General features: G+C 42.9%; 1 protein-coding gene across 1 annotated transcript in view; it reads right to left on the bottom strand.

Moving 5' to 3' along the window:
• Window positions 1–6,365: 6,365 nt before the first annotated feature.
• The window catches only part of ccser1 (coiled-coil serine-rich protein 1), a 444,926-nt gene continuing 427,205 nt past the window's right edge, over window positions 6,366–24,086 (bottom strand). Inside the window, exon 12 of the mRNA XM_042337524.1 lies at window positions 6,366–6,756. Coding sequence (XP_042193458.1) covers window positions 6,748–6,756 — 9 coding nt within the window. The 3' untranslated portion in view covers window positions 6,366–6,747. The remainder of the gene's footprint in view (window positions 6,757–24,086) is intronic.

Below are 24,086 nucleotides of genomic sequence, written 5' to 3'. Positions count from 1 at the left end.
AACAAATTTTAATCCGGCTTACAAATATATCACAAAGAAATTCAAACGAAAGGATTTATAGTAGTAACTGAGCAATGGTTGGTACATGCGCCGGTTTTCAACTTATCAGGTCAAAAGGATAAGCAAATAATGAAAAGCTCTCAGAGTGTTTGGAACAATTATAGTGAAAAGCAACAAAACTGATGATCTATGAGTCGATTGCGGAAGCTCATTGTTGTAACAGAAATATGGTCTTTGGACGATGCCATTTGTGCCATCTGAATGGGGACGAGATTTTCATACCACGGTTGAACCTGCGATGCTGGTTCAACCTTACTATCCATCTGATCTGTCCTGAATAAACTGTAACTCTTGTAAATTATGTTCACTTACATTATCCTGCTTTCGACAGCTCTCTGTGATTCCAACCACAGCGTAATTAGCAGTTGCTGCCAGTGCCTCTGGTTTCACCAATTTATTTTTAATATTTCCATGCATTTATGTATTTGCTCCTAATTTTAGCCCTTAACCCTCCTGTCTGGTTGCATGGCCTTGATGTCTGAGGCTATTATACATATATATGACATTTATATAAAATGACATTTTATAATGGTTTACAGTTTAAATAAAGCACATCCAGAACTCTACTATCCTCAGTTGAAGCACTCGTTTTACGGTCATTGAAGCCTTATATTGACCCGGGGAGATAAGTGTGTGCTGGTAGGTAGAGTGCAATGATAACCCATGCTGTAACATTGTGGTATAAATCAGATTATAAAACACAGCCTCAGCTCCAACCTATTCATTTAATGGATGCAGGCAGCTACATGTTGAAGATGGAAGTGATGGGATGCAATCTAGATCCAGCCTTTCATACGAAATGTTGACAACATGTCAGTATTCCTGGTTCCAGCGGAACATTGTGCTGTTTGATGAGCTCCAGGTCCAATCTCACAGTATAAATGTGGGACACGCAGTGTAAAATAAAGTTATGCCAAAATTGCTGACGCCAAGATATTTTTTATTTTTGGAACCCGCACCATGATGAACTCAAATAACACGTGGTTAGCAAAGATTGATGAAGCTGGAAAGGATTTAAAGAGGCTGCCTAAAAAAAAACGTAACATTCAATGCTATATTTATTGCTGGTGAGATTTTGTGCAATCCAAAGCTATCTTTAGGTATTTAGGTTTTAGAATGAATATCCCCACCCTCCTGACTCTGGCACAACAGTTTGCTCCGAAGCCGATTGTGGACTCTTTTGTATCAAGGTTTGTCTTTCCGCAGAGGCCCATCAACAGTGCAACAGGTTGCCAGGAAAAGTGATTGAGGCCAGGGCACGTTTAAAAAAAATAGCTTAAATTTGTGACGGCGGGATGGTAATGTGGGTGTTCTGAAATGATGAGAGAAGGTGGACCGAAGGACCTTCTTCACCCACACCTATCGTGTCACTGTTTATTACAACTTTAATTCCAATTTCTTGCTTCCTTCGTATGCCATTTAGGCAAGGATTATCCTTGATAAAATCTTCTGCTTCAGATATTTATCTGATTCCCTTTTAGATGTTTAGATAGATTTACACAGAACGTACGGAAACAGGTCATTCGGCCCAACCAGCCTGTGCCAGTATTTATACTCCACGTGAGTCTAACATGCTGCGATAGTTTCAGCCTGAACAGTTTCTCATGGAAAGCTTTCCACCTCCTGAAAGCCTTCTGTGTGAAAACATTTCTTCTCACCTCCCACTAGTTCATCCGATGACAATCCTCCAGTGGAGGAGATAGATGAAGCACGAGTATATATATATTTAAGAACGCAATGGAGAACTGAAGAGTTTAAATGCAGTAGCCATTTGTTTTCAAAAGGAGAAAGAGCTAGTCCAGGAATCTACAGACCAATTAGCTTAACATCCGTGGTAGTGAAGTTTATATAGAGTTATGCAGAGTGATAATACTGGAGTCCATTATAATGGATGAAATGACCAAGCAAATCAAAAAGAAGAATATAATTAAAAGCAGCTTGCGTGGATTCGCGAAGCGAAAGTTATGCTTGATCAAGCTTAGCAAATTCATTGAAGAGTTAACGGATAAACTGGACTAGGGAAATGTAGTGGATGTAGTTTATATGGGCTTCCAGAAGGCCTTTGATAAGCTGCCACATAAGAGGCTAATGGCTAAAATCAAGGCATTTTGAGTGAAGAGAGAGGCAACAGAAAGGATTCAGCGACGACTGGAAAATACAAAACAGAGAGTAGGAGTAAAGGGCAAATTCTCACTCTGGTAAAAAGTAGGAAGTCCTTGTTTCTCAGGGATCCAATAACAGATGACTTGTACAGGGAAATGTGAAGCGAGTCACTTTGGTAAGAAACGTTAATAAAGAAGATTCAGAATCACAGGGCTCTAAAAGTAGCAGCACAGGCGGATAGAGACGTACAGAATTTAGTCCTCGGCATTATGTCCAGAGTATTAGAGTATAAAGTAGCCGTGTTAAATTCATACGAAACCTTGGATAGCCCACATGTGGATTAATTGTGCACAGTTTTCGGTTGCCACATCACAAGGATACTCTAAAATTTGAGAGTACAGTGTATGTAGATTTGCAAAGATTTTACAAGAGAACAAGGGAATACACCTACCATGAAAGACTGGACAAATTGGAGCTTTTCTCCTCAGAGTTCTGTATTCAATGTCTGGAGGTATTAATTTCAGAAACCAGTTTACACAAGTTATCACCTTTCTAATTGCATTCACACATTTAAAGATGTGCATAACTGCACGCCTAGACCGCTTCATTCCTCAACAGTATTGGCATTCAATTCTGCTACACTTTTATTATAGCTACCCTTTGCCTTCTATTCCTTCTAAACTACAGATAGTAAAACTCTTACTGACTTACTAGCGATGGAAGACACAGTCGTTTCACACCGGGAGTCACACCCCATCCAGAAACTTCTCAAAATCGTCTCACAACTTTCAATTTTCTGTATTGCTGGATAAATCAAATCCTACTTCTCCTTCTCAATAGAGGAGGTTGAGAGGTGGATTCTGATCAAGGTGGGATTAAGTTGTGTAGGTTGAGATGTCTTCCCGACGTGAAAAGCACGACATAAATGTAAATTATATTGCATTTCATTGTTAAAGGAATTAACGGAGTTGGATCAGGAGAGACTCTTTCCCATGAATGCAGGAACCAGATGAAAAGGGCAACATGAAAAATAATACACCAGACCTGACAGGGATAAAATCAGAAGACGTTTCTTTGCTCATTGTGGGAAAGTTGTGGACAATTTAGAATTCATTTCCTCTGAGGTCGTTGAGTTAATGCGGATGTTTAAGAGGCACGCAGATAAATACTGAGCTAGTAAGGGCAACAGGGTTTGTGGACAAAAGGTAAGCAAATGAATTTGAGTTACACATTAGCCATGACCCCCAAAATAAGGGGAGCAGGCTTGATGGGCTGAATAACCTATTCTGTTCCTATATTCCTAACCATTCTTCATTTTATAATCATTTTATAATCATTTGACCAGCTTCAAAGCTTCATCGCTCAAATTCCTGTAGGAATTCTCTGCAAGATTCCATGTGAATTGGTATTTCATATTCTATCGTGCTTTTAGGGTATTATTAAATTGTGCTTTTTTAAAAAACAAATTTTTATAATTTTATCGGTGGAATTGAATTAGTGTAATTAATTCTTTCTTCAACCCCATTGTACCAAAATCCCATTGCAAAATTTTCTAATCGTATTTTTTCCCAGAACCTCACGACTGTGGAGCTCATGACCTAACTAACTGCAGGCTTTCAAAGCCCAAGCTTGCCATTGCCCATTTAGACTAAACTGCTTGAAAAAACAGGTTTGCAACCCAGTTCTTAAGGGCATAAGTTGCAGAACACAAACTGTTACCGTCCCTGTCTACGGTGAATATATGGGACGAGATAACCCAAGGGAAGGGGCTGAGCCTGTCAGCAAATCCAGAAGGAGATTAGATAGTTATTTGGCAAGTAAATTGATTGAGAATTATGCAAGATGGAGCAATTGAAGATTGATGGACTGGAATTTTAGCTGCGAGGTAAAGGCGTGGAGTGTAGAGTTTCTAGCTTGTGATCCCACTCACACCAAGTTTTGATTACAAGATTTCCATTCCATCACTTACAGGCGTGAGATACCTTTTGAGAAGTGTCAACGGCAATAACATCACATGGGATGGGAAAATGTGGAACACGACTTTTAACAACTCCCAACCTTGCATGCTCACAGGTTTAGAAAAAAAGGATAAAACAAACAAGAATGCCAAACCAGGTCTTTTGGGCATATTGCCTTGTGGTGCATTTGCTCCAATAAAATCTCTCCAATCCATCACCATCACTCCATTGCACCCCACAGTGCAACGATAAATGCTCTGAGAGACAACAAGCTAACGCAAAGCCATTTGGAATCCCGTTAAACACTACGTTTGGTTGCGTACATGCGGTGTAGGGACAGAATAAATGTTCCTGCAAATAACTCGCTCGCCAAGTCTTGTGCTTGTGAGTGACGTGTTTATTGTCAGCCCCTCATGAAGTTGTCGCTTAGCACTTCATTCAGGGGGAAGAAATAGAGCAATCGCTAAAGGTTGCAGCAGTGTGTGAGGTGAATTTCCATTTCCTTGCGATACTCTGGTTGCCATGTGAAAACAATGTGAAAACAAATAACCGCCTCCTGTCTTGAGTACCGTTTATAACACTTTACTGTCCATAGTATGTGGCAGCAATATGTTATTTGGTACGGGCATATGTTACCAAGAACTTTCTTTTTAGTTGGCGTCATCTTCCATAGTTTTCTAAGATAATGGCATGGATTGAAATGGAACAGGTTGAAAAAGTGAGACAGATAGAGAGGGTGGCCATCGAGAGGTTTCAGGGAGCTGGAGCATTTAGTCCAAAAGGATCCAACTATTCCTCTTTGCTGAATTGATTCTTTCTACCTGTGACTGCAGTTTCTAAGAGGTAACGCCAGCGCTGGGGTCAAATCCTGTCATCGCTCTATGCCTCTGAAACACCTGTGGGTTTTTTGTGCATCAAGTTTGTTATGTTAATGTGTGGATGAGATTGTTGCTTAGTGCTGAAAATGATTTTTTTTTCAATTTGTTTGAATTTATTGTGATGATTGAAGGGGTTATGATAGTTTCCAGACAGCACTGAGGTCGTGTGGTATTTGGAAGCGCATAATGGCTTATCTGTCTGGCTTTTCCTTACTGCTTCTTGAAACTGCCTGGTAGGAGAGTAAGTAAGCACGAGATCAGCTCAAGGCATTCGAGCCAAATAATATTATTACAATTGCGATAATACAAACGTTTCCTCTCACAGGATCCGAAACGTTTCACCCTTTCTCTGTAGGTGCAGCAAAGTGAATGAGCGACTGAAATGTTTAAGTTGGAGATACATTAGGTCCTATCTATCAGTGATGTAAGTGGGTTTGCCCACCGCTATTTGTGTTTGAGTTCACACCAGACCCATAGGAAAAACGGCTCTCTTTTGTTTTCTGATTCTAAGGGTCCAAAGCGAAATAGGGTTGCAACCCAACTCTTAGTGCAGAACACAAAGTGTTAGAGTTTGGGTCCAAGGTTTTAGTCTTCTTCAAAAAGGCCACAAGGATGCCTTTTTGGACGTAGAACTGTCACATTGGTGCAGAGGAACTTGTCCCAGCTTATGAGATCACACTCAATATCTTCTTTTATTGCTGCTGAAAGTGATTTATACTTCCCGATTCATACATCGCTCAGGGGCTGTGAAGATGCTGTCAGTAGTTCTGGACGTGGCACATCTAAACTTACCGTGTTGACCGATACTGAGCGTTATTAAAGAGCCAGTCTGCTCTTTCATAACATCTCATAAAGTGGCCCATTAATGCCCCACAGGAGATTTGAGAGCGGCTCAATTTCAGAGCGGAGACAAGAAACTGATGGGTTTGAATCAAATTTTGGTAAAATAAACCCTTTTTTNCCAAGAGTGGGCAGATGGAGGTGTTTTTTTTTTGCTTTTAAAAGTGCTATTGACTCCGTCGCTCTCGACCAACCCCCACCACCCCCCCCACCACCACCGACCACATGCGGAAACCATGCTTAAGGGTATCCGAACCCAGCTGAGATTTCCATGCCTCCCACTTACCGCACGGAAATCGACAGAAAGGGAAAGCTTTCTCTCCCCCCTCATCATGACGATGGCAAACAACTGTTCAACACAATCGTTTGAAGGAAAAGCACGATGTACGACATGCCCCTCGGGGTAGAATAACGACATGCAGCTTATTTGTGGGGGGGGGGGGGGCGGGCGGCACACATCCACGTAAACTAAACCTAAAGAAGAACTCACAGCTTTTCTCGAAGACAATAAACCAAAAAACAGAAAGAAAAACACAAGATGTACATATTTATTTAAAAATACACTGTACAGAGAAATATTTTCTTCTTGTTTTACAGCAGTGTGCTTTGTAAAAACTTTCTTAAAAAAACAACAAGACTGTCCCGTAAACGTGTTTGTCGTAGGGAAAAAACATCTGTTTAGGATTTTTTGAAAAAAAAACTTCAAAGGCCATCCAGTCCCAAGACTTGTTAATGGAAATGTTGTAAAATAGGTTTTTGTACTGTTTTAGAAAGCATTTGTGTCAAACATGTTCTCTCTCTCTCTCTCTCTCTCTCTTTGTCTCAATCTCTCGTTTCAGAGATAGGGTTTTCATTAATAAATTATATATATTTTTTTTCTCTAGAGATGAAGGTGATCTCTGGCTTTCTCAGTAGACCTAAAGGAAAAACAAACAAACAAAAAAAAGGTGACGGTCTCGAGCTGCCTATAGCCCAGAAGCATTACTCCAACGTCCTCGCGATTAGAATGTGTTTGAGTCCGTGTGAGTCCTGCCTCAGTATCAGAAACATTCTCGGTAAACAATATTTTTGCAGCAGAAGCTTCTAAAGTACAGACTCCTGTGTGTTTTTTATACACACACACACACACACAGCACTGCTGAGAGCCAAAGAAGAGACAGCGACAGAAGGGACCTTGACAAGCAGATGGGATTAAGAATTCTGTTCCACCGCCTCCTCTTGCGTTATTGTTCCCTCCCTTTCTGCGACAACCCCTCCTCCACACTGACAAGCTGGGTGAGATAGACAAGAGCACCGGTGCCAAGGCACACCGAGACAACGCACAGGAGAAAGCAAAGCGTCTTATGAGACTTAAAAATAAGGGAAAAGCAGTCGGTTTCGCTCTCACCAAAGACAGTGCAGACGTGTACAGGAGCGGGCGGAGTGGGGCGAATAAGATTCGTACGTAACGGTTTGAATAACAATCAATGAAAGAGAGGTAGAAAGAAAAAAAAAGGACTTCGGGAAAGGCGTAAAAAGGTAAAACGAAATAAAGACTTTTGAAGCCAATGATTCATTTTGCTTCCGCGAAATATTTCTTATCACAGTGAGCAAAAGCAAGGCTGCGAATAAAATGAGAGCGGTTTGAACTTGACTGGACCCGACCACACATCAACGCAGATACCACAAGATCCATTTGTACCAACAATAAACAGCGCCCTCCATGTATGACACTGGTTGGACCTGAACTGAGAGGAAGGTGAGGGGGTGGGGGAGAGAGGTGATCGCAGGCACCATTCAGTGATGGTACAACGACAACTTGCACTTATACAGCGCCCTCCACTCAGGATAGAGTCTCAGAGCACTTAACAGTGGCGGAGCCTGACTCCGAGCCGGGCGTAGAGGGTAGAGGTGGCCACGGGCACGGTTGAAGAGGAAAGTCTTCAGGTGGGACTTGAGCAACGGGGGCAAAGGGAGAGGGACTGAGGGAGAGTGTTCCAGAGCTTTTGGGGGCGTAGCAGCTGAAAGCTGATATCACGGAACGGCATGAGTTCTTCCATTCAGTTTGTGCTTCGTGTGACAAGCAGACAGACTTAAGGCAGGGATACCTTTCATCACGAGCGACTGACGGCCTGTTCTCTGGACAACCTGCTTTGGTATGCCTTCCGATACCCTTGCCGGAATTCGTGGCGGAAAGCAAAAGGGAGCAGATCCGCCCTCAGCCCAGGCTGTTCTGAAGCACGGCTCAGATTGCGCTGGAACGCTGCGGTGCTTTCACGGAAGACAGCAGCTCGTGAAGCGCAAACAGCTAATTATTTCGGAAACCCTCCTTCAAAGTACAACAGGAAAGTGAAGTTGAGTCTACGCGGATGAGAACGATCCTCATCCAGCAAGGGAGTGTTCTTACGGATAAGGTCTTCAAAAATCATTCTAAAGAGTTATAAATAATAAATAAGCGTATGTAGTTTGACAGCACACGTACGCTTACTTACTTACTTATCTACTTACTTACTTACTTACTTACTTACTTACTTACTTACTTACTTACTTACTTATCTATTTATTTATTTATTTATTACGCTTATTATTTATTATTTTCGGGGTGAATTCACTGCAAACGGAAAGTGATCAGACGTTATCACTTCTGGCGGGGGCTGCGACGAGTGAGGAACAATGCAGGCTGAAGGCACGGACACCCAATCGGCACACGCAGTCTCGAAAGAGAGATGACGGATTACATTTTTGCGACACGCACGTGATCAGGACCCCCCCCCCCCCCACCCCCAAGTGTCGCTCTCCGGCTTCTTTGGAACTCTCAAGCCTTATCGCGTGAACTCACACATCAATTAGCTGCAAAATCCAATAAAGAAGTTGCAAGTCGGCGAGCTGATAAGACGCATTCGCGGACGTGATGGACATCAGCGTGGTATTAAATTCCACACACCAATTCCAGATCGGCAGATACGGAGACACAACGAGAAATGATATAGTATCATATCAGTAACAGAATTCTGCAAATCCACTCTGAAGGATCCTCTGGCGAGGATCGCTGCGTTCCTCTGCGGAGATGCCTTGCCTTACCCGTTGTCGAGGCCGCCAATGCAACAATGCAAATCTACATTTTGCGCAGCGCCTTTTCGCATCAGTACGGACGCCCCAAGGCGCTCGACAATTAACGGCTCGGCACCTGAGTGGAACGTGGTCAGAGTACCGATCAATATGATCACAGTTAGAATAATCAGCTACGGCAAACAGCCTGCTGAATTTTAATTAAAAAAAAATTATATATTCCACACCAACAATATTATTTTGTTGTGCCAACTTCAGGCAATGCGGAAACTTACATCGGGAGAGCGGGACACTGGTGATACGTCCCGCTCGACGGCAAAACCCAAATCGCAATCGCTAGCGCCTTTGAGAACATCATAAAGCAAGACCCCCACCCCCACACCCCCCCAAGGTGGAGGCGATGAAAAAAAGCACTTGTAAAAGCTCTGCGCCAACTGTAAGATTTATTAATATTATTATGAAAGTGCAAACACTTTCAAAATAAGCAAAGTACTTAAAGCAGCTGTTTGACAGTGGGCAGTAAAAAGTCTCGGGAGATTCCAGCTCTGTCGATCTCTTGGGGGCTGATCTGAAGACCGGCAAGTCCGTGCGGGTTTAGAGGGTACTGTCTGGAAAAAAACACTGTGGACATCACAGGGACCTTTACCTCTCCTGTGTTTTATTTTATTATTATTATTATTATTATCATCATTAAGGGGATTGCCGCGGTCGGAGGGGCAGTGCAAAGGAGAGCAACAATTCAATTCTCATTGTGGAGGAATGACCTCCGAGCAATGAGCCGAGAATCTGGGCTCTTCGAATGGGAACGTTACAGAAGTGGAAACGACCTTAAGTGGCACTTGAGAAAGTAAACGTGGAGCCACGATTCGGGACCCACTTAAGACAGTAAGAGGTTTGGAGTCGCAAAGAGGAATTTGAGGACGGACTTCAAGACGTTTTTCTTTACCCAATCAATGATTGGAGCAGGGATCGGGAAGATAAGAGGACAGGATGTTGGTTGACCTCATTTAAAATAAACAGCTGGACGCTGTGATGGGGACACGGCAGGGGGTTTCGCTTTTCTGATAGAATGAGATCAAATCAGCCCAAAGGGCCTTTTTTTCATTTGAGCCTCTCTTGTAATCTTGTGACCAAAATCAGACCTATCGACACACGAGCACACACACAAACACACACACACACAAAGCCACGCAGTCGGGAAGGAGTTGGGATGGGCTGCAAAACCAGAAAGTAAAGTGATTAGGGAAAGCAATATATTGCCTGCCTTCTTCAATGACTTCAGTCCCGGCATAAATATTCGAGCAGCACTGCTTAAACCGTGTTCCTACTACTCCTGACATCGCCGACTTTGCAGCGCCGAATTCGATGTAAAGCACAGCAGTGCTAAGCACAACAGCTGCAACTTTAATCCCTGCTCTCGATTCAACTCGACAGAGTTTCCTTCTTCCTTGACACCGGCAAAGCGCAGTGGCATTCCCGTTTGCTTTTCCGGCTTGTCACGCTCACTTGCCCAGCCTGCAAGGGGGAGCCACTCGTTCCACTGTCACTCAGCCTGCAATTCGACAAAGCGGGTTAAACCTGCGGAGATTTCTCTCGGTGGCCGGTAAAAAAGGTCGGATCAAGCGGGTGATAAAGTGGAACAAACTGCAGCAGATATAACTCGGATATTTATAGGGATATCTGTGGAGCATGTATTCCTTGCGCTTCTATCTATTCTTAACAAATTATAAAAATATAGTTCCCCAGTGGGTTGCTGAATGAGGGCAGGGTTCCCAATTATATCCAGACTTGTGTGCTTGCTTTATTCATCAATCCTGCCACAAGGCAGGTAGGATTGTTGGACTCTATCTTAATTCCGGGATTTACGGGGTCAGAAGAAGTCGAGACATTTCTGCACGAATAAAAGCTACCGGAAGCTTTCACTGATAATCGGTCCAGCTTCATTGGCCAAAGATTCTGAGCCAAAGTTTTTGTGGCGACTTATAGTTTAGTGGTCACAAGCGAGAGGAGCTGGGTTCGATTCCTGGATAAAACACCTCTGTTTAATTACCTAGCAATGAGTAGAAAGCCGGTTGTTAGTCAGTTGGCGGATCGCTATTTTGGGGGTAATAATCCCTTCAAAAAAGTAACAATAATAATAAACATTTGGTCACTCAAGCCAAGACCGGCTGTGCGCAACTGGCTGCCGCGTTTCGCCCACAAAATATACAACACAAACAACAAAATGCATTTACGTGGCACCTTTCATGTCGGGAGGACTTCCCAAGGCGCTGGACAAACAAGGGTTTGCACCTGGCCCAGGGGTTGGATTCGAAAGAGGTGGGGGGCGGGGGGCGGTGGGGGGGAAAGTAACCAACTTTTAACTCAGCACCTCACTCAGATATCCCCCTCCAATATCCCCTGCCCCAAATTTACTAAAGACTTAAACGTGAACGATAGTCGCTTGGGGTGAGGTGCTGGAGGGTGAAAAAAGAAAATCTAATCTCAGGGAAAGGGTTGAAGGGAGAAAACAGGTGCAGAAGATTTTCTGAAGGATCTGAAACAGATTTGGACCTCGTGCATCAACGGTATATTCATCAGTGATGTACTTTGCTTTTGATGAGTCCAAGAAATATTCCTGCCTCATCTAAATTGTTTTCGGCTGCTTTCTCCTTGGCTGCAGTGGTAATATATGTGAGTCCAGACTGACTGCATTGGGAAGATTAAATATACAGCTACTACGCTTTACATTAAATTCTTCACATTACATTCTTTGGGGCACTTTGAATGGATAAGGCGCTATATCAAATGCAAGAATTGTTATTCATCACATTCAGCGGATTTACTCCAGGAGTGGATGCCGTTACAAAGCACTGAGGGAAAGTGTAATGAACGTAGCTTAGTTTCTTAATATTTGTTCTTTAACATTAAAAAAAATGTAAACAACGTTTTTTTTTAAAAACGCTTAATAATAATAACAATTGTACTTCTATTTGTTAGCTCAATCTTCGTCTCTCCGATCGTTTGCTGTGAATTCTAGCCTCCATTCAACACAGGAAAATCTACATCTGGGTTGCCGGTGAGGGTTAGAGAAAGGACAGTCATCGGAATAGTAAACACGGTATCAGGCACTGGAGAAACAAAGCGGGATATGATTTTGTCAAGCTACGAAAAGGAGAACGTGGCTGATATACAGAGGAGAAATGCCAGAAAAGGGAGCAATTTTAGTCAGTACGTAACATTCCTGGAGAAATCCGCGCGATTCAACACTATCCTGCTGAGCCTCAGTTTCTTTATCAGGTTCAAATGAATCTTCTAAGTAAGAGTTGTGGTAGAACGGGTCTAATTTGCGGTATTCCTCAACGAGATTGCGTTTCAAATCTTCTGCAGAACTCCGCTCCAGAAGTAGACTGCACCTGAGAGGAGTTCCCAGTTGGCATGGCTTACTTCCAGTTACCCAAAACAGATTCACGTACCCGATTTAAAGGAATTCTCAAAAAAAAACGCGGCCATTATACCCCCGTCGTCAGTACAACGGAGGCACGAAGAGAAGCTTGCCATTAGCATAAATGGATTACAAAATGTGAACTTGCGGACTTAAATGGAGCACCGTACGCTTATGAACCGTTACCAACTCTCTGCCTGCCGCAGGGCAAACAAATCTGACTACTTTCTCATGTGACTTCAGACTCCCAGGATATCGTGTTCAATCCCTCACCTTAAAGAGGTCACCACAAGAGCTGCTTTGAGAACCGGTAATGAATAGCGCTGGGTGCTTAATGCTTGGGGCAGTGTAGCATCTAACGCCCGCGAGGTATCTGAACTGAAAATGCTTGATGTTAACTGCGTCTGAAAGCACCAAAGAAAATAAATGCTTAAAACCCGTGACTTGATAAGAAACCAATAAACAAAAAAAAACCTTACAATGACCTTGCGAACGAGAGACTTTTTCAAACGGAGTGTTCTATCCAAACCCCTCGCTAGCCTCAAAGCGAGAAAATACAATGAATTACCGCGGAAAACGATTTCAGTAAAACAGCTTCGTTTCTCACCAAGTTGGAATAAAGGCACGGGGGCAAAGGAGAGGGTGGGAGAAGAGCAAATAACGTCATGTTTTTGCTTTGAGGTATGATGACAGCTAGGTTCTGGCCAGGAACGTTTTCATTCTGTGCCCTATTTTTCCTTTGCTGTATTCCTGTGCTGTAGTCTAACTGCCCTAAAGGATCTTTCATCAAATGACATATGCGAACACAGCTTCGGAGTAACCCATTCCAGACAAGACACCACCGACACCAACTACAAGGCACAGAGATTTGTCTTTAAAACTATTATTTCTTTCTTTTCTGAATGATGTATGACAATACTTTGGCTCATTATGGATGATGGGAGTTCTTCGGTTCACGAGAGTTGAACGAATGCAGACTTTTCTTCTCACTTGAACTCTTTGTTTTCCCTCGATATCAGCATCTAAACATAAGCGGTTTGCATAAAAGAAAACACACAATCCGTAGTGTTTATCATCCCTGTAGTCACTTCAAAATAGCTAGGCATTAGGTGGATTTGACTTACGAGGCAATACAAATTTAGATTTCTACAGTGCCTTTCGCCTCGAGATGATGTCTCAAAGTGCTTGACACTGCTGGCTGAGCATCTGCGCTGGGGGTGCGGGGAGTGGGTGGGGAGAATGGCAGATGTATTGTATAGCGAAAGGGTGAGTGATTGGGATTAAAAGATCTAATACACTATGTTGTCAAAGGCACCACGGGCTGAATGGCCTCCTCCTGTTCCTGCTTTTCTATGTTCCTAACCAACTAGCCGCAGACGTACGGAGCGAGCAGTATTCCTGAGATGGCCCGACTGTCTGTCACTCTGCTTGCCGTTTCAACAAAGACCATAAAATTCTAGTTTCAATTATAATATTAGATAACTGGTATGCACATTATTCAGTCAAGAGATTCTGGCACAGATCATTAGTACGACGCTTGAGCAGTTTGTAAATGATCCCGAAACCTCAGAGATTGCAATTAAATCCTTGAATTTATTAATAGATTATGTTATAATGGGGTGAAGTTTGCTCCGTTTCGTAGCATGCTCCTCATGAGAATTATGCATTGCGAAATACTCCAAACTTCACCCATATACGTGTACGTATTAAAGACTTTGTTTTCAAGTGCTGCTCTTTTTCACCATGAGTAAAGACATTATTATCAATTCCACAGTGCATGTGGTATCACACATGCTGAATGGGTAATAGCTCCCAAAGCACAATCTGACAAGACAGATTTCTTTTCTTGCGGGATATCAATTAATAACTAAGCGCTTATAAACCTGTATTGGAACAAAACTCTCGTCAGTACCATACAACCTTGTTGCAGTTTCATCCTAATTACACAAGATAAAAATAAAAGAACAAGAGGCCCGAATAGATAAGGGTTGACTAAAATGTGCTGGCGGTACTCCAGTGAAAATACCTGTGTTTTTTCCTACACTCTGAGGTCCGTGGACTTCCACGTAAAATAAACACCAGAATGTGGAATAAAACACTGAAATATTTTCGCTACAGACATAAGGGCGCCTCGGAGCACAGTGTACTGTGATTAACCACAAGGTGTGGCACAGCCAGCTCCCCGGCCAAAAGACGGCTGACTTCTGGATCGCACGTTGCTGCTCACGTCGCTTCCCGTGCACTCCTTCCATGCACATGGGACGCAGGAAATCTTGCCGGACGTCAGGGCTGCCGAGTCACCCGCGCGCACGGCACTTCGAGACGTCTCAACCCGCTTCGCAGAAACGTACTGTCGAAGCGAATCGACGGTGTGTTTTTCGAGGCGAAACGCGGCAGCCAATTGCGCACGGCGGTGATTTGCACGGGTAACGGCAGTGCCCGCCAGGAACTTGGCTACCTATTAGCGGTACTCTGTTTGCTGCGTAGCCTTGGAGGCGTTGGACGCAGACAACCTCCTCAGTAACTTGTGGCCCTACACCCGTGAACTTGCGTTGGCTCGTAATCAAATCTCTGAAAACCGGCGGACAGCTTACTGGGTCCGTGAAACCTGCAAGTCAATTCACTTTACAGTGTGTTCTGTGAAGCGCTTTGGGACGTCCTCCCGACGTGAAAAGCGCTATATCAAATGCAAGGATTATTATTGTTATTATTATAAGGTGGTTTGTCAGTCAACTTGGCTCAGTTGGTGGCGCTTTCGCCTCTGAGTCGGAAGGTAGCAGGTTCAAGCCTCACATCAGGATATGGAACTCATTGAGCTGACTAATATTCTAATGCAGTGCTGGGGGGGGTCATGGGGGGGGGAAGAGGGTGGGTGGGGGGGTTGCCTTAGATGAGATGTTAAACCGAGCTCCCGTCTGCCCGTTCAGGTGGACACTGAACATCTCATGGCCCTGTTCGAAAAGAGAAGGGAATTTCTTCTGATGTCCTGGTCAACAATCCTCCAAATATTATCATTTGGGTGAAAAAATGGTTACAGTACCACAGCGAAAAAAGTGGTGAAGCGCCCAAGTCGCACACCAGACACTGTTCCTCCCGAGAGGGCGAGTTATTGTAAGTGCTGTAACTCTGAATCTTCCTATAAATCTGATTCTAACTGGATTTTTCCTTTCGCAGTAACACATACTCGTCTCGGCATTGCTTTGAAGTGCCCCAATTCGAATGAGGAGACTTCTTTCTAGCACATTTCTCACATTTCGTAATGCATCCCTATGTGTGCTCAGTGACAAAAAACCCTCTTGGATATTGTATTTTGTTCAAAGTTTTAGCACAATGCACAATGTACAGATTCCAAAGCAACACGTTTACTCCATTTCTTCCCCTCCTTTGTGCAGTGTTCCACTTTTCATTGGTGCCCTCATTTCATGTTTATTCTTAGTCGATTTCTTTCAGCAAACTTCCCTATTCCCAGACAGCAAGACTCTGCCGACAGCCGTAGAATATGTGGGCGTGCCCGAGGACCTAAAAGAATGAGCAGCGCTGTGGCCCCTGGAAATCAATTTGTTAGGTACAAAGTGCGGTCATTGAAATTCCCCAACACCTAAATATTTAATGGATTAATTTCATCCAGGTTTCCAATGGATTTATAATAAAAATAATAATATTAATCATAATAATAATCCTTGCATTTGATATAGTGCTTTTTCAAGTCGTCAAGACATCTCAAAGTGCTTCACAGGATATACTCTAAGCTCTAGTCACTGTGTATTTTGTGGGCAATGACGCAGCCAAGTCGCAGACAGAAATGTCCCACAAACAGCCATGGAAGTGAGTGACCTAATTCTATTTGGAGGATTGTTGGCCAGCACATCGGGAGAAATGCCCCTCTCTCTTTTTAAGTAGGGCCATGGGACCATTAGCATTCACCTGAACGGGCAGATGGAACCACAGTTTAATGCCTCAGCTGGAGGATGGCACCTGCGACAATGCAACCACACACCCAGCACCGCACTGGAGTGTTAGTGTAGGCTATAGGCGTTCCAAGTCCTGACATGAGGCTTGAACCCACGACCTTCTGACTCAGAGGCAAGAGTGCTATCAACCGAGCAGGGCTGACCTGCTTTATAGCAAGTCAGATGCGTAGATGTTGAGAACTGTGTATATGCCGTGTGGACGTCGCAGGAAAAAAATGTGTGATTTTTGATTAACAAGAACCCTTAAGCACGGCGATGGGATTCTGCATGTGTCAGACCTGCAGCTGACCGAAAAATAGCAGAGAAATGGCTTGATAGTTCAAACTGAGTTCAACAAATTGGCTGAATGTTGCACGCTCTTCGTTGCTGGGATAACAAAGTAAATCTAAACCCAGTTGGGGTTTCACTCCACGCAATTAAGCGCATTACTGAAAAAAAAACCCCGCTGGTGCGGCCCTAGCAATACAAATTCCAGCAAACTTTGAAAAAAAAAAACAACAGTTGAGCAAAATGGACTTTTAAATTGGTTAAACCTCAGCAACTCATCATTTTCTTCATTATCAGCTGGTTTCTCACTTGCCAATTTGCCTCTGGTAAAGCAGACTTTAATGGGCAATCAGTAAGGCACCCAAGGGCTATCATATTCAACCTTTTCATAATAGGCTCAGGATCTTTCCCTACCGTGTTTCTTTCCTGTTGGATCCAAAAGTAATAATCTGCTGGCCCAATTGCTGTGAAAACACTGTACTTCCTCTATTCTAAGGCAATGAATCTTCACTGCCATAGGTCGGAGGCTAAGACCATGAGAATTCTCATAGGGAACTGGGATAAGTTGCTTAAACTGTAAGTTTCCATGCAATAGGTATTACGTTACTCCTGTTTCTGCATTGCAATCTATCTCAGTAGCTGTTATTTGATAGTATTGCGACTATCTCATATGGATAAGATGCAAGAGAATTGTCTTTTTCTTATCTTCAGCGCCCAGAAACTATCAACCACTATAGCTGGTGTTTTTTTTTTGAGCAGGGTTTAAATATTTCAAATGGAAAGTAAAGATGAATTATTATTAAGGGTGATAAGTATGTGCAACAAACTACAGTAACAGATGGAACAAGACAGAATGCAGGTTTTCAAAACTGAACTCGACTTTTTCGGTTGGAATTCAAAACAATTCTGGAGCATCACAGGCTGAGATAGCAGGAATTCTTTGGGAAATTGAATTGACTGATTAAATAGCCCATTAATCTATCATTCTCTCCAGAAAATTCACAGATTCACCACGATTCAGCCCAGATCGGTTTTCCTGCTCAGACAACATCCCATCCTTTCCCTGCCCTCAACAGTCCTTTAGACTCATATGGGAAGACTGTTGTATATAATCAAATGGAATAGAAGGATTCGGGCTTCGGTTATCAGAACATCAATTGACTTACAATTATCAGTAATGGATAATGTCACAATTTCTTGCACAAACCATACACAACATTACCGCTTGGGGACAGCCCGGACTCATCATCCCACTTAATCTCCCGAATGAAAAACAAACAGCGAATATCTCCCAATCCTCAAAGGAAATTAACGCTAACCTCACAGATTGTAGGGTCACAACGTGGGAGACAACTTTATTCACACCAGACTTCCATCGGTTTGACAATAAATGTGCAGCCTTTCGCTGTGGTGGCTTGCTGGGTCCTGTGGCGAGCCGGACTAACCTATAATGAGTTTCATGTTCGAATTCGCAGTGTAAATGCTGGATGTGTGATGTAGAATCACTGAATGATTCTGACTGCGGAGAAAGCTGTGGGAGGAATGCGTGATGGAATACTTAAAAGCAATGTGGTGCAACCTTTTTGTTTTCGCTGTCGAGACCATACGTACACATCCATGGATTAGTTGCTATACGTTGCAGGAACGAACTTGAATCGAGTGGGAACTGAGAATAAGAGTGAAATTGAGCTTGGAGTGGGTCAAGACTAGATGGAGGCGGCGGGGGTGGGGGGGCGCTTAAGAAAAATAGACCCAAAAAGTGAGGGAAACGCACGTGATTTCGGACAAGGCAATGTCTAACCGGAATTCAAACTGTACATTAAGCAGACCGCCTGGAACCTGAAGTCCTTTTGGCGGGAATAAGGGGGTATAAGTTAGGTGGATTGGAAAGGATCAAGGTCGCTGATTCTTTTTGGGGTTCACTTCCGTCTGCTGACGTGGAGATTAAGGTGCGTGCCTGACTGGGGGTGGAACTCCCAGTCAAAATTGGTTTCTCTTGATTATTATTTGGGGAGTTCCTGCCAGTCTTTAGTATAGTGTCATATCAGTTCTTAGATCGAAAGCTTACTGTTGAATGTTGCGACAGTTTATCTACGTTATCGCGATTGAGTTAAGCCAGGGCAATGGCATTTAATAAGAACTACTTCTATAAAGTCTGCTTGAGTTCCGCTAAATTAAAAGGAGGGGAATAAATAGTATCAGGGTTCGTACCATGAACCCATCTGAAGTGCAAAATACTCTTGAGTTGGGGGCTCAATTGATGTAAAATGAATCGATTGAGGTGCCACACATTTACGATTGGTGTTGGTCAATTAATTAAACAAATGCGGTTCCACTAGGAACCGCGAAAGGGAAAATATGGTGACAGAGGCCACTTAGCTATAGGTGACACGAACCCTTACAGTCCACATTTATCAAACGGCATAGGGATTGCAGAACTATCCCTGTTTTGTGAATGGCTATGTTGTAAATTGTCGGTCTACTGTATGATAGTTGGCGCTAGGTTTTTGTAACAACCGTTCAACCGTGGCACACCATACCAGCCCCAGAACATTCAGGAAATACAGGAGGTGGCAGATGTGATCATCAAAAAGCGGCAAACGTTGCAAATCCACTTAATCATACGGAGTTTGTGAGTTAAGTTTTGTTTTAAAGATTACACCAAGCTAAGAGTATTTTTTTTCCCGAATCTGTGACTCTTTGTATATTTGATATTACTACCAACTCTGTTCAGCAAGCTTGCTTTGGATTTAAATTGACCATCTGGCGCATTGCTTCACTTAATTATTTAAAATCTCTGCTTTAAACATTGTAGTATCGCTTGGTGCCATTACAGCATCACTTGATGCCATTACATTAGACTCTTAATGTCTGCTTGTCACCTGTCAAAGCTTGATGCTCAAAGACTAAATTGTGCCATCTCTTACTGAATGGAATTTGTCAATAACATTGCGTTAAAGCTTGTCCTAAAGTGAAGTCTTCTTGTAAACTTTTCCCTCTTATTGATGACGGTAGCTCAGGGAATGCTTTACAGACTCCACTTACCGTGCGAGTGCACAAAAGCGATAAAACTATTCTGCCCATTTCTCTTTGCAGCCCCAGGTGAACAATAACTTTCCAAGAGGAAACAATTTCTTCTGTTCGAGTTCATCTGAGTGGACTTTAATCTATTCAACTTGACACACGTACAAAAAAACAAGCCGCCTAGATCTTCCAGTACCAGTCAGTCCCGACTACTAGTTTTACATCAAACTTCAAGCAAAGCCTTTAAATGATCAAGTTCTTCAAGACAATTAATCAATGAATATTCCTAGACATAGTGTTGTTATTGTACAGAGCAAACACACAGTGCTTCCTCCACTGGCAGAAAACATCAACCCAAATTATTGTTACACATCTCCCGATGATCAGTTACAGAGGAGAATGGGCGATGACAGCAAGGGCAAGTGTCCTCCAAACATAGGTCCTGAGACAGCGCTTGAACCAAAATACCAACCACAGAGGGGAAGGAGATAAAATAACAGTTTAGTTTGTGTACTACTCTGCTTTTTCATCCCCATAATTCTGCGCACCGTTTGCATGCCACAGAGCAATTTCTTCTTGAAGCTCAGATTGGTTTTGATTGCCTTGGCAACAGAGTCAGGATGTTTGTGTCAAACAAAATCTAGTTCTTACCATCTGAATATTCAGAGAAATGGAGCATTACATTTGGATTCTATCAAGGCTTATTAAATCACTGTAGCTGCGGAGACAACAGCCGGATTAAAATGTTAAGGTTTTTCAAGAAATCGCTTGCTTTTTTTTTAAGAAACTGAATGCATTCCCGCTGTTTTGGTCTTTTGTAGAGGCATAAAAACATGCTATAATGGGAACATGTTGATATTTTACATGGAACGGAGTAATTGTTTCTGCAACTTCAGGTTGTTTTGACATTTACCTGTTGTGAGCAGTAACTTTAACCTCTGTAATCAATACCTTACTGTTGGAATCAGTAATCCAACAGTAAACAGACAACAATGTCGCCAAGAGGGAGCTTGTACAGGTTGAAGAGGAGGGGACCGAGGACAGAGTCCTGAGGAACGCCGCACGAGGCAGTGCGGGGGCTGGAGGAGAAGCCATTTGTGGAGACAAAGTGGAGCCGGTGTGAGAGATAGGATCTGAACCATTCGAGGACAGAAGCTTGAAGGTTGCAGTGAGAGGAGAGGCGGTGGAGGAGGACAGAGTGGTCCTCAGCGTCAAAGGTAGCAGAGAGGTCGAGGAGGACGAGGAGACAGTAGGAGCCCTGGTCACAGGTGGACAGAATGTTAAGCGCCTTGGGATGTCCTTCCAACGTGAAAGGCGCTATTCAAATGCAATTTATTATTGTATTGTTTATAATACGATCACATGAGCTGGGATTTGATTCTGAGACACAATTCTTCTGATGCAGAAATAAACTACTATCCACGTGGGATTGTTATCACCTTTGTTAAATATCCTTTAAGATTGTGATTTTTCTCTCCTCTCTTTAATCACTTTATTCACAGTGAATTATGCACACGGTTTCCTGAAAACTGAGCTCTGCAAACTAATTTGCATGATCTGCGGGGTTTTGTCTAATTCCTCTCCAACTAGCTGTCTGCTCAAAACCTTTTTTGGGTTTTAAACAAACAATTTTCAAAGAGAGAAGGGGAATCTGTTCTAATTATAAGATACCTACATGTGAGTTCACCGCACGCACTGAATTGTAAGACCGTACTGAATTATTCACAGTGACCTGGTTGCAAAAGTTAAACCTGTTCTATTCGTCCTCTATTCAGTCACCTTCACATCACGACTCCTTTTATAGTTTGAAAACACTGCTGGAGAGAGTCTGTCCTGCAAAAGAGGCCAGGTGAATCCCCAAGGCTTCTTGCTCTTCTGCGTTGCAAACTGTGAGACCATTTGGCATTGACAGCCCTAAAACCCTGGGATAATTAGCTTGTTCTGAGCTGGGTGGAGAATCTGACACAGACTGAATTCAATACAATCGCAGTGCCTTCCCATCACCTAAGGTAGCCATCAAAATAGACAGAATGGGTTATGACCTGGATATTTTCAGGATCGTACCTTCGATGTATGTATGTCGCAAAAGTGCAAGGGCACAAGTTGTAATTTGGGCCATCAAACTGCGGTCTGAATTTAGCCAAAGTAAGCTTTGTGCAGGCAGATTCAACAGGGGAGCTCATGACCCACGACCAAATTCATATAGACGTCAGTCAAAACATGTTCCGTTATTGTTCCTCGTAGATTTCATGGGATGTTTTCTGTACGACTTGCAAACAGATCTGGCCTGACTCAAATGGTAGCGTTCTTGCCCGAGTCAAAAGGTTACGATTCAAGCCCCGCATCAGGACTTGGAACTCGTGTGGTGTTTGCTGACACAGTCATGCAGTGCCGGGGATTTGCTGCATTGACGGAGGTGGGGTCCTTTGGATGACATGTAAAACCAAGGTCCAGGTGCACTTTAAAGATCCTATGGCAGTATTTAAAAAGAGGGAGTTTCCCATGGTGTCCTGGCCAACAATTTCCCAAATAAAATTGGTCACTCACTCCATCCTGCGAAGCGCTTTGAGCCATCTCAATGACGTGATAAGGCGCTATACTAAATGCACGGATTATTATTACATTAGTATTATTACAGGAAAACAGTTTCCAAATGAGGGCTGCAAATAAGACTTTAACAAATTCTGGATCCTCCGAAATACAACAGAAGTAGAGTGAATATAGACCAGGTGGAATTTCTCATTCTAGCACTAATTTTTGGAACTTTTCTATCTCCAGCTCTAACCAGCAGAGTCTATCAAGGGAACAGCACATAATTAGATCGATCAGACACCTTAAATGTACAGCTTATAATCATGGCCATTTGTATAACTCTCTCCATCTGGTTCACGCAGTAGCTTTTTTTTTATATAAACGCAGAGCTGAAATTCAGACAAGCTATTAAGGGAATACAAAGCATTTTTTTTCTTTCTTTGGTGGGTTGTAGTGTGCGGCGCAAAGCCATTATTTCTTTTTTTCTCCCCCCAGCTACTGAGTTGATCGATTCGCTAATACCGCTAACACAAAAGATTTGTCAAAGGCAATTTGACGAGCAGGTGACATGACTGCAGTTGACATGCTGGCAGGAGGGCTCGTAGGACGGGCGGGCTGAATTGCTCTGAGTGAGAATACAATCCCTTTCTTGACGCTTTCCTTTTCATCCAATCCTCTCGCGGTTAAGATCCAATATTGATTAGATAATTGAATTTGCGTGCCGCTCAGCGCTGTAGCCCACGGAAAATTTAAGTCAGTATCCCCGCATTGACCTCCGTGCCCACTCACTAAGCAAATTTGAGGGCAGTGAAGATTTCATTCGAATAGTGTACTCAAAAGAAATTTTCCCTGCCCTCGAAACTCATCAGTGACACCCCACCCCAACTCCCCTTCTTATAATATTGTTTTCCTCAGTGTATTCGTTGCTTAATTTCACAGGTCTGTTGAAACGTTTGCAATTTAGTCGTATACAACCGCATTGTTTGAGCACTAGCCAAGAAAAGGCTCACTCGACAGGTACTAATCCTCCTCTTAAAAGGTTATTTTAAACACAGACGAGGGAATTTGCTATAAAAATGCATCAGCTCGTGGTGCTCTCGCCTCTGAATCAGCAGGGAATGGTTTCAAGCCTCACGTCGGGATTTTGAGCTCATAGCTTAGGCTGACGCTCCAAATGCAGCGCTGGGGGTGTTGATAATAATAATAATAATAATCCTTGCATTTGGAGGGATTATTATTAGGCTCTGTGTGGAGTAAGGAAACGTGCCCAAGGTTTCGCCCTCTGTCTGGAATTGAACTCAGGTCTCTCACTTGCAAAGCGAGTGCTCAAACCACTGAGCTACAGGACTCCATATTAACAGTGGGCACCTCTACATAGTCTGATATTAACAGTGAGCACCTCTATATAGTTTGATATTAACAGTGAGCACCTCTATAAAGTCTGATATTAACAGTGAGCACCTCTATATAGTCTATTAAGTGATCACCTCTATATAGTCTGAAATTAACAGTGAGCACTTCAATATAGTCTGATATTAACAGTGAGCACCTCTATATAGTCTGATATTAAGTGAGCACCTCTATATAGTCTGATATTAACAGTGAGCACCTCTATATAGTCTGATATTAACAGTGAGCACCTCTATATAGTCTGATATTAACAGTGACACCTCTATATAGTCTGATATTAACAGTGAGTACCTCTATATAGTCTGATATTAAGTGACACCTCTATATAGCCTGATATTAACAGTGAGCACCTCTATATAGTCTGATATTAACAGTGAGCACCTCTATATAGTCTGATATTAACAGTGAGCACCTCTATATAGTCTATTAAGTGATCACCTCTATATAGTCTGAAATTAACAGTGAGCACCTCAATATAGTCTGATATTAACAGTGAGCACCTCAATATAGTCTGATATTAACAGTGAGCACCTCAATATAGTCTGATATTAACAGTGAGCACCTCAATATA

The sequence above is a fragment of the Callorhinchus milii genome, unplaced genomic scaffold (assembly GCF_018977255.1).
Source record: "Callorhinchus milii isolate IMCB2004 unplaced genomic scaffold, IMCB_Cmil_1.0 Scaffold1, whole genome shotgun sequence".
NCBI lineage: Eukaryota > Metazoa > Chordata > Chondrichthyes > Chimaeriformes > Callorhinchidae > Callorhinchus > Callorhinchus milii.
This window is presented reverse-complemented; position numbering and strand designations above follow the sequence as displayed.